At 33.1% G+C, this 12018-nt stretch overlaps 1 protein-coding gene across 2 annotated transcripts in view; it reads right to left on the reverse strand.

The window, feature by feature from the left end:
- LOC141504008 (uncharacterized) overlaps positions 1–12018 on the reverse strand; it is a 149188-nt gene that overhangs the window by 29525 nt on the left and 107645 nt on the right. For both annotated transcript variants that reach the window (XM_074208856.1, XM_074208855.1), the window contains exons 27-29: positions 9073–9106; positions 8388–8526; positions 243–435 (exon numbers count right to left, since the gene is read on the reverse strand). In XM_074208856.1, coding sequence (XP_074064957.1) covers positions 243–435; positions 8388–8526; positions 9073–9106 — 366 coding nt within the window. The remainder of the gene's footprint in view (positions 1–242; positions 436–8387; positions 8527–9072; positions 9107–12018) is intronic.

The following is a 12018-nucleotide window of genomic DNA, read 5'->3' on the forward strand; positions in this document are numbered from 1 at the left end:
AAACATGGGCTTTTTGTTAGAGACTTTGTTTTGTTTATTATTTTCAGTACTTTGTTAATAGTGGGCACGAATTGGAAATAATTCCCAACAGGAAGATGTATCAAGCTCCATGGAGAGAAAATGATTATATAGGATTCTTTATATATCATTTTTTTGCCTACCTAACCTCAAATCCTCTATCATGATGCTTCAATGTAAGTGAAATGTTCTGGTCTTCTTATTCAAACTCTTGAATTCCATACCTGAGACTCCAGAGTTCTCTCTTCCATTCAACTTTTTGTTTCTCTAGCTGGGATTTCATTTCTTTAATTTCTAATAATTCTTCCTGCAGTCTCATAACCTTCTTTTCTAAACTCTTACATTGTCTTTTCTGTAGTTCTACTGACTGTTCATATTTATTAATTATATCCTGAATTTTCCAAAGGTTAATGGATTCTGTAAAGATATATATCCAAGGAAATTAAAATATTAGTATTTTAAAATCTGCAGAATAGTAGCAATATTCTTAGAATTCAGAAACACTGGTATCGATAAAATAAAATCTACAAATAACTCCTAAAGTTATACACTAAAACATTATTGTGCCAATAGATATTCATTGAATTTGAAAATAAGCTATTTGCCTTCAGACGTTGTGGATATTTTAACGATCTCTCTCTTATACATGACTTTAGTTTTTAAAAATAATTTTCATTTTCCTTGTATTTTTTAAAATTATTTTTTCCAATTATTTACAAAGAATTTTCAGCATTCATCATTTTGCAAACTTTTGGGTTTCATATTTTTCTATGACCCTCCTTCCCTCCCACCTTCCCATGACAACAAAAACTCCAATATAGAGTACATATGTACAATTATTTTTAATGTGTTAGTCTTGTGAAAGGGGGGGAAACCAAGAGAAAGATAGGAAAAACATAAAAGAAGAAATAAAAAACTGACTAGCATATCTGATGTGCATTCAGAATCCATTGTGTTTTACTCTGGATGTGGGTGGCATTTTCCATAAATAAGTCTCTCAAAATTGTCATTGAACTGAGGAGAGGAGCTACATCCATCACAGTTTATCATCTCACAATATTGTTGTTAGTATGTATAGTATTCTCCTGGTTCTTTTCACTTCATCCAACATCTTTTCTTTCTTACAAGTCTTTTTGGGCTTTTCTGAAGTCAAGTCACTGATGACTTTCATTTATCGTAATTGGTTCATTCATTCCACAATCTATGGGTATCCCCTCAATTTTCAATTCTTTCCCACTACAAAAATGGGTACAATAAATATATTTTGCACATGTGAATTTTTATCCCTTTTTTATGATTTCTTTGGGCTACAGAATGGTTTTACTGGATCAAAAGGTATGCATAGTTTTATTGCCCTTTAGACTTGATTCCAAATTGCACTTGAGAATAGTTGCATCAGTTCACAGCTCCACCAACCATTGTGTCCCAAGTTTTTCCACATGCCTCCCAACATTCATCATTTTACTTTTTTCCTTTTTGTCACACTGATAAGTGTCAGACAGCACCTCCAAGATGTTTTAATTTGCATTTCTGTAATCAATAATGATTTAAAGCACTTTTCCAAATGAATATGGATAGTTTTAAGTTCTTCATCTGAAAATGCCTATTCATATTCCTTTAGCATTTATCAAGAGGAGAATGACGTATATTCTTAAAAATTTGACTCCATGGGGCGGCTACATGGCACAGTGGATAAAGCACCAGCCCTGGAGTCAGAAGTACCTGAATACAAATCCAGTCTCAGACACTTAATAATTACCTAGCTGTGTCGTCTAGGGCAAGCCATTTAACACCACTGCCTTGGAAAAAATAACCATAAAAACATTTTACTTCATTCTCTCTGAATTTTATCAGAAACAATAGTTGTGAAAATCATTTCCCAATTTCTACAGTCATCCTAATCTTGGTAGCATTGCTTTTATTTGTGCAAAAGCTTTTTAATGTAGTTAAAATTTTCCATTTCATGATTTATTATTATTATTATTATCTTTTCTTTTGGTCAGAAACATCATTTCGTAGATCTGACATATGACTACTCTCCTAAGTATTATGGTATCACCCTTTATTTCTAAGTCCTGTCCCCATTTCAATCTTATCTTGGTGTAAGATATGAAATGTTTGTCTCCGCCTAATTTGTACCATACTACTTTCCAGTTTTCCCAGCAGTTTTTGACAGACAGTCAAATTTAGGCAATGGGGTGGCACAGTTCATAGATCACTGGCCCAGAGTCAAGTTCAAATCTGGCCTATAATTACTTAGCTGTGTGACCTTGGGCAAGATGGTTAATCCCACTGCCTCACAAAAAAAAAAAACCACAGTAGATTACATGATCATCATTTACTGCCACTTTGTTTTTACCTATTTGATTGATCCACTTTTCTATTTTTTAGCTAATTCCAGAGAGTTTTTTTATGACTACCATTTTATAATACAGTTTAAAATTTAGTACATCTAGGTCACCTTCTTTTACATCTTTTCATCAATTTCCTTAATGTTTCTGACCTTTTGTTGTTCCAGATGAATTTTGTTACCATTTTTTTCTGGTCCCATAAATACTTTTTTAGTAGTTTGGTATTGGCACTGAGTAAGTATTTAATTTGCATAGAATTGTGATTTTTATATTAGCTCAGCCTAACCATGAGGAACTGACACTTGACCTTAGTTCTGATTTTACTTGTGTGAAAAATGTTTTATAATTATGTTCATAAAGTTTCTGGGTTTGTCCTGGGAGGTAGATTTCCAAGTATATTATTACTTATATTATGTAGTTACTTTAAATGGAATTTCTTTCTTACTGATGGGCTTGCTTGGCTATATATAGAGAAATGCTGATTATTTATGTGGGATTATTTTATATCCTGAAACTTTACAAAAAGCTGCTAATTGCTTCAAGTAGTTTTTTTTAGTTCTCCTTTCCCCTTAGCTCTCTTGCACCCATACCCTCTGTTATCAAGATATGTTCCTTTCTGTGGTCCTGATGGAATTACAGTTAACAAGGGTTATTAGCATCATTACATCATATCCCTCTTTCCAAGTACATACCTGACAGCCATTTCAACAAAAATCTAACTCTCACAACCTAAAAGCTCAATAATATCAGTCAGTTTAGTCCCATACCCTCTTTCCAATAAGTTCCCTCCAACTGTCCCAATAAAATAGCAACTCTGAAGCATTAAAAGTTGATCACATCATAGTCAATTTATATTCACACCATCTAAGTAAGCTCCTGTGTGGGACAGCACTCCATGGGAATCAAGAGTTTAGAGTCTGGGCCAGAGAGCATAAAAGGGTGGTCTTCTTTCTTATGAGGAAAAAGACACAATCTCCCTTTACTCAAGCAGCATCAGCCAGGGAGTGCCAAATACAGAAACTCACAGGATTTTTTTCCCCCTTATCCTAATTCTGTCTCCAAATTCTGTCTTATCCCACCATCAACTGGTAAGACAAGTTCACAATTCCTTTAGAAATACTAACCAACAGGTGTAAATCAATTTTTTTTTGGCAAGGCAATGAGATTCAGTGACTTGCCCAAGGTTACACAGTTAGGTAAGTATTAAACATTGGAGGTTGCTTTGAACTCAGATCCTCTGGACTCCAGGACCTATGCTCTGACTACCGCACCACCCAGTTGCCTCATAAAGCAATTTCAATCTTCATTAACTAAATATTCATATCTAACCTCTATCTCATCATAATGTTATAGCTTTGATTCTTTTATTACCATAGTTATTCATAGCTAATCTGTACCCTAATAAAAGTGATGGTTTTCCGAACCTCATTATACCTTTCCTCTGACCAAATTTGAGGCATCCAATCAGAAAGTAAGCTAGTCCAATTCCCCATCAAATTACCTCATTTCTTTCTTTTTTTTATTTTTTAGTTTTTTTTGCAAGGCATTGTGGTTAAATGATCACACAGCTAGTTAATTATTAAGTGTATGAGGCCAGATTTAAACTCAGGTCCTCCTGACTCCAAGGCTGATGTTCTATTCACTGCACCCCCTAGCTGCCCCAAATTACCTCATCTCTAAGACATCATGGGTTACTAAGAAAACTGGATTGATTTTGCTTGCAAACTGAAAAACGAAGATAAGAGTTTATATGAGTATATTCATGAGGAAACTTCACTGAAGGACATCTCTCACACTCCTTTCAACTCTCCTAAGAAAAATACATTTCTTAAGGGTTAAAATCATTATCTTCCCATGTAGGAATGTAAACAAGGTCAGTTTTACTGACTAACATTTTTCCCCTTTCCATTGAACTTTTTATTCATCTTGCATTTGAAGATCTAATTTTCTATTTTATCAGGCAAGTTTAACAGTTCTCTCTCCAGTGTGCTGGAAATTCATCTTTTCCCTTGAAAGAATATGCTGAATTTTGCAGGGCAATGGAATCTTGGTTGAAATCAAGTTACTTTCCCTGCAGAATTTCATATTCCAGTCCCTTTTGATCTTTTAATGTTGAAGCTTATAAATCCTGCATAATCCTGACTGTGATTCCCTGGAATTTAAATTGTCTCTTTTTGGTTTCTTGGCTACAGTAATTCTTGAATTTTTATTTTGGGATCTCTTCCTGGGAATGATTAATAGATTTTCTTTCGAGGATTATTTTTCTAGTTAAAGATTTCAGAGTGGATTTTCATGATAATATCCTCCAAGATATTGTCTGGTTCTTATTCTGATTATGGATTTTAGATAATTCATAAATTATCTCACCTGGATCTATCTTCCAAGTTAATTGTTTTTCCTCTGAGACACTTTACATTTTTTCTACTTTTCCAGCTGTTTGGTTTTATTTGATGGGATCTTGGTATCTCATAGAGTCGTTAATTTTCATTTGTGCAATTCTAATTATTTTTTTTTCAGTTAGCATTTGTATCTCCTTTTCCAGTTAGTTAATTTTACTTTTAAATGACTTGTTTTACTTTGCCTGGTGGTCAATTTTATTTGTAAAGGAATAATGTTCCTTTTTTACTTGCTCAGTGTTTCTTTAAAATGTATTTTTTCTTCTGTCATTTTTTTTCATTGTTCCGCTGTCTGTCTGTATGCTCTCATTTATTTTCTCCATTTTTCTTTCTTCCTCTCTTCTTTGGTTTTGAAAATCCTTTTTGATCTTTTCCAAGGGGTCTTTTTGTTTTGGAGGTCAATTCATAAAGCCCTCTGAGACTTCATTTTGCCTCTGCTTTTGTCTTCTAAGATGGTGCATCAGAGTTTCTCTGATTAGTGGTCTTTTTGGTTTTTGTTCATTTTGACAGTTGATGTTTGTTCCTGGGGTATATGGTATATAGCCTCAAGCTTTTTGTGCTGAGGGGGTAGAGGTCAGTCCCTGGGTTCCCATTCTGGCATTTCCAGTGTTCACATTTTGCTCCCTGTGCTCCCCAGTGCCACACCAAAAGGACATAAACCTTGCCCTCTGCGTGGGCCTGCTGAGGCAGAACCTGAGGTGTATTGCAACTTATGGGATGCCCAGCTCCCCTGCCTATGCTGAATTACAATCCCCTTTTACTCACAGACAGATCTTCCCTCTAGTTCCTCTAGGATTTCTTGCTGAGAAAGTTATTTTACTATTCTTTTTTTGAGATCTGTCAGTTTAGAGTCCATTTAGACTCTTTCAGAATTGTTTTGGGAAAAACTCCAGGAGCTTCCTAACTTCATACCACCATCTTGGCTGCATCCCAGAAGTACATCCCACCCATTACTTTATTAAAAAACTATTCGTAATCTTCGTATTATTCACAATCTTAGAAAAATATATGTGAAAAGTAAAGATACTGATATTTATTCTTATTGGAACAAATAATATTAATACAATGGATTTAATATCTTTCTACATGCAAACATGCTCAATTATTTTACAAGTGTCAAAACTATGTTTTACCCAAAACAGTTATATGTAAATCCTGCTTCTACTTTAGAGATTTATTATGTAAATCTTTATGTTACATTCATACAATAAACCCTGTCCTCATTTACTCATTGCCAAAACTTCTGGTAACTTTAACTCAAATTTAGTTGAGATACCAGAAGAAAGGTTACAGAAATCTGAGCATTAATGAAAATAACTGCTGCAAAATCAGAAAGTTTATAATGCAAAGAGATACACAGCTAAATTTAGACAGTTAGAAAAGTGTGTTATATCAAGTTACAGATTCAGCAGATTTGGTTATTTGTTTTCCCCCAACAACTTTCAAGTCTTCATATATTTCTGTGTACTGAAGAGATCACAAAAAAGGGTAAAAATCCCACATGTAGGGCAGCTAGGTGGCGTAGTGGATAAAGCACCGGCCTCGGAGTCAGGAGTATTTGGGTTCAAATCTGGTCTCAGACACTTAATAATTACCTAGCTGTGTGACCTTGGGCAAGCCACTTAACCCCATTTGCCTTGCCAAAAAACCTAAAAAAAAATCCCACATGTACGAAAATATTCATTGCAGTTTTGTTTGTAGGGGCAAAGAATTGGAAATTGAGGAAATGCCCATCAAGTGGGGAATGACTGAAGAAATGGAATTATATGTTTGTGATGGAGTGCTAGTGTTCTATAAGAATTCATGAGGGACAGGATTTCAAAAAATCCTGGAAAGACTTACAGGAATTGATGCTGAGAGCAGAACCAGAAGAACATTATATACCTCAACAACAACATGTGGCGATGATCACAAATAATGTATTTGCTCACTCCATCAAGCATGATAATCAGGTATAATTTTAGGGAATTTCTGATGAAGAATACTATCTATATCTGGAGAAGGAATTGTGGAGTTTGAACGAGGATCAAAGCTTATTACCTTAAATTTTTTAAAATTGTATTATATAATATTATATAATTTTGAAATTCTAATGTATTCTTTTTCCCTTCTGGATCTGATTGTTTCACAATATAATCAATTTCATTCTATGCTTATAATGGATGCAAATATAGGGAGGGAGGGAGAAAAAAATTGCAAAACTCAAAACTTTGCAATAACAACTTTGGTAGAAGCTATCATTGTATGTAATTGGGAAACAAAAGAAATATATACATACATACATATATACATATATTGATGTGGATATACATATATATGTTTATATATATAAAGTCTTCAAATAGTTCAGTGTTTAGTAGAATTGAAGTAGTAAGGATATGAGAGATAATAGGGATCCTAGAGGATTGTAGTAGGCAGTGAAGTTGACAATAAGGGAGATAATGATCATTATAATGATGATAATAATAATAACAATAAATTCAAATATTCAAAGCAAAAGAGGTTTTGTTGAGTTTCACACATTTAGTAGGTATATAAATCAGAATTTGAACCAAAGTATTCATAGCATCATGTCTAGTAAACTAACCAGTATGTCATACTGACAGATATATTACATAAATCAGACAAAATATGTCTGAGATTAATTGACATTTTAGTAAAATATTTTAATGCTTTAGTTATTCTCTCTATGAAAGGGAACATTGTCTAATATCTTTATGCATCTCCTCCTGTAAATCTCTTCAATGGTTCTCTAATATAAGTCAATCAAAATTCATCCACTTCATCCTAGCACTCAATAACAATTACTTTAGTAATATAGCTCATATATATGTGACTTACAAAATAAGTTTCCCATAACAATCCTGCTATTTAAGACATTTGATAGATTAAGAAGTGGAAGCTTTGAGTTTAACTGATTCATCTGTAGAAACAAAGCTAGGACCTTTAAAATTTGCAATACCTTCCCTTCCCATATTTACTTCTTATTGCTAATGATTATTCAGTAAAGTTGGATCTGTTATTCTCCTATGTCATTGTTCTGTTGCTGCCTATTTGCTCACAATTTCTATGCTTGAAATGCTCACTCTCTTCCCCATACTCCCTTGAGCTACATCTACTGAATTCATTCCCATCTTTTAAAAACTCAACTCAAATTCTACCTTCACAAACAAGTCATTGATTCTTAATGTTCTTTCCCATTATTTAGTTCACACAACTGTATATCTATGCTCTTCAAATATTTATGGACATTTTAATATTAGTTCTCTCAGTTGTCTATATCTCCCTAGTGGATTGCACATTCAAAGAAGACAAGTATTATGTCTTATCCAAACTATGTTTTGGGGGCACACTAGGTGCTTATTGATTCCTTTTGAATTGAAGCACATCATAGGGTTATCTCTGAGAATTTCTGAGGCTGAAAAATTGACATCCTGCAGCCAATACAATCTTTTTTTCCAGACTGGCAAGACGTGCCACAGATTATACTCCAATGTTAGATCTTCCAAGAACCCAAAGTTATCTATACTCTATCATGAGTCAATGGAGTAGGATTTCAGTGGTATCTTCTTGTATATACACAGATCTTTGATTTCTGTTTAATACTATTATTTTTTCTTACCTTTACAATCAGTGCAAAGTCGTCCAATCAAAAACATAACACAATTATAAATTGAGGAAGTCCAATCATAATCCTTTATAGATATGTCATTTGACTGAGTGAGGTCATCAAGATCATCTGTAACCTTCTGTACTTTATCCTAGAAAATATATAATAGTATTGTAAAATAAAAACTTAAAAATAACTATGGCTAACCTATATCTAGCACTTTAAGGTTTCACAACACTTCATATACATTATATGGCAACCTCAACAATTTTGTGGAATAAGCGCTACATGCAATTATTTTATAAATGAGGAAAGATACTAAGGGAAGTAATGTGATTTGTCCAGGATCTCATAGCTAATAGCTAAGAGCCCAAGGACGAATTCAAACTCAGGTCTTCTTGACTCTATCCACTAAGTCTCCACACTACATAAAGTTGACTTACTTAGGAACCTTAAGAAAAGTAACATAAAAATTCATAATATCGCTTAAGATGAAAAACAGTTTCCATTTATTTAAGGCAGGAGGGGAAATGGAATGAAAATTGAAAGAAAACTAATATAATTAGTTTTATTTAACATTTGCAATATGCACATTTAACTAGGAGACTTTCTGAAAGTATCCATTTTCAGATTATAAAAAAGGATCCTATCTGCTCACTGAAATATGTATCATTTTGTAACCATTTTTTTACAATACCTTATCCTTTTCATTCAATGTTTTCATTGCAACCCTAAAAGACAAATAAATCTTTTTAGTGTGAAAGATTGGTTATCATTTCAAGTGTTAGTTAACATATGTGTGTATATATGTGTGTATATCTATTTGAAAAGTATGTACTTTTCCATGTTTCAAGTCAATCACATAAAATATGGAATTATATTTAATCTCATAGCCATGGTTTATAATAGTCTTCTTTGTCTCTTGAAAAGTTTTTGAACGAACAAAAAGTTTCTTAAGTAACATCTGAATGTCTTCCTATATATAAATAACTTGAGGGATTACTTTCTTTTTTATTTTAATACATATATTTATTGATTTTTGTTAAAATATGAATAATTCAATGGATTTAATTAACTTATTTCCAGATTACACTTATCTAAAAGTCAGTTATATAGTCATCACTACATAGGTATGACATTGCATAAGTGACTTATCCTCTCAAGAATGAACTAGATAGCATCTGAGATCTGTTCCAGCTCTAAATTGTTCTGTGATCTCCAATTATACATTCCCATCAAAGAAAAGAACCAAGACAACAATGGAAAAATCTCTTGGCAACAAGAACAATAATTTTAAGAAGTCATGATTTCATATACTCAAGTTCTTAGGAAAGCACTTCAGTCCCTTGGAAAATTTTGACTCATATAGTAACATTCCTAGGTTTACAGCCCTTTTGCATATTAAAAATAGAAACCTAAGAATTGACAATTGATGATAAGGTTCTAGAATCCACATTAAAAAAGTAAAGTTAAAAAAGAAATATGGCAATCCAGGTTGACCTTTAAACCACTGAAGGAATTAGTTTTTGGTTTTTGTAAGGCAATGGGGTTAAGTGACTTGCCCCAGGTCATACAGCTAAGCAAGTATTAAGTGTCTGAGGTGGAAACTGAACTCAGGTCATTCTGACTCCTGGGCCTTTGTTCTGTCCACTCCACCAGCTAGCTTCCCCAAACAAATCCATTATAAAGGAAATTCTGCTTGTGATTTAAATTGGACTATTTATATTTACTCTCTAAAATGGATGTGAAACTAAAGTTTCCTAGCTTCTTCAAAGGGGACAAATAAAAGAAAAAGATAATCTCAGTTAATGACTTTAAATTCTTCAGGAAGGGAAGTTAATCAGATAGAACTTCAGGTCTGATTTTTTAAAACTAGGATGCCTTTTGAAAATTCTAGGGTCTGGCTTTCATTTTATTACTCCCAATACAATTTAAGGCTGAATGATAAAGCAAGAAAAGAGATTATCCCAAGAAACAAAAATCAATCAACACAAATATAAAAAATCAAATTTTACAATTGGGAGCTTGCCAAGAAAAATACAATAAGAAATAAAGTAATGAAATTAATAATAAATAATAGTCTTCTGAGACTTATCAATGAAAGTCTAATTTCTCTATTTTGAGATGAATTCAGTTATTATTCCCAAAACTGTAGTTAGGAACACCACTAACATGTTTCTTTTATGTTTTGCTTAGTTTGTTTTCCTCTCATAGGATAAAATTGTAATGGACTGTAGTTTTTAAGAAATAATTATATTACCTTCATCTTTTGAAAGTGCTTTCATATTTTTATCTGACTGAATCTATGTGACCCAGTAGATAGAATATTGAGTCTAACAGGTCAAAAAGTCCCAAATTCAAATTCAACCCCAGATTCTTCTTGTCTGTGTAACCCTGAGAAAGTAATTTAACCTCTCGTTGCCTAAGTTTCTTTATCCATAAAATATGGATAATAATAATAATAATAATAATAATAATAATAATAATAATAATAATAATAACTCCTACCTTCCAGAGTTGATATAAAGATTAAATAAAATATTATTTGGAAAACTCTTAGTATTGCCTGACACAAAGTTGACAATTAATAAAAGCTTGCATTATTTATTCCTTTTCAACAACACAATATGATTGGTAGAGCAAGTTTTATTGCTATTAATAAGGAAATTAAAATTAACCTTATGTTCTACCAGACATCATGGATTTTCCTAGAATATCACATATAAAATGGTTATTATTATAGGAAAGTCAGTAAATGGGCTTTTTTCTGAGGATAATGAAAAGGATATCAAGACATCATAATTTATACACTCTAAAGGGCATTATCTTATTTTTTTTCACTTTTTTATTTAATATTTATTCTCATTTTGTACAAATAATTTTTTACATTAATAAAATATTCTTGTTTAAGAGTAAACAAAATACCCCCTCCCTCCATAAATATAGATTTCCTTGAGCAGTAAATGGGAGAGAAAAAAATTAAAATAAAAAATAATAGTAATAATTGCAGGTATGGAGAGGTGGCACAATGGACTGAGCGCCAGCCCTGGAGCCATGAACACCCGAGCCCATATCAGGTCCCATACACCCAACAATCACCCAGCTGTGTTGACATGCAAGCCACCCAAACCCCACTGCCCTGCAAAAACCAAAAAAAAAAAAAAAAAAGGAAAAAAGACCCCAAACAAAATAAAATCATAGTAATAGTAGGGGTGGCTGGGTGGCGGGCAGAGGGAGTACCCAGGTCCAACTCCAGCCTCAAACACCCAACGATCACCCTGCTATGCAGCCCCAGGCAGGCCACCCAGCCCCATCTGCCATGCACCACCCCAAAATAATAATGATGATGATGATGATATGATAATAATAATAATAATAATAATAATAATAATAATAATAATAATAATAATAATAATAATAATAGTGCTTGAGTCTTTGTTCCAACACCAGCAACTCTGTCCCAGGTGGATCACATTTTTTATGATAAGTCCATGGCAAAAGTTACTTCCATATTTTTCCACCATTGCCATTGATGATCGCAACTCCCTCCTTTCACATTTCTCCACTATCATGTACTCTTATTTTCTCTCTCCTTTCACTCTGACTCTGCTGTAGGGCAGCTGATAGGTGCAGCAGACAGATC

This window comes from Macrotis lagotis, unplaced genomic scaffold (assembly GCF_037893015.1).
Source record: "Macrotis lagotis isolate mMagLag1 unplaced genomic scaffold, bilby.v1.9.chrom.fasta BILBYCTG019, whole genome shotgun sequence".
NCBI classification, from domain to species: domain Eukaryota; kingdom Metazoa; phylum Chordata; class Mammalia; order Peramelemorphia; family Peramelidae; genus Macrotis; species Macrotis lagotis.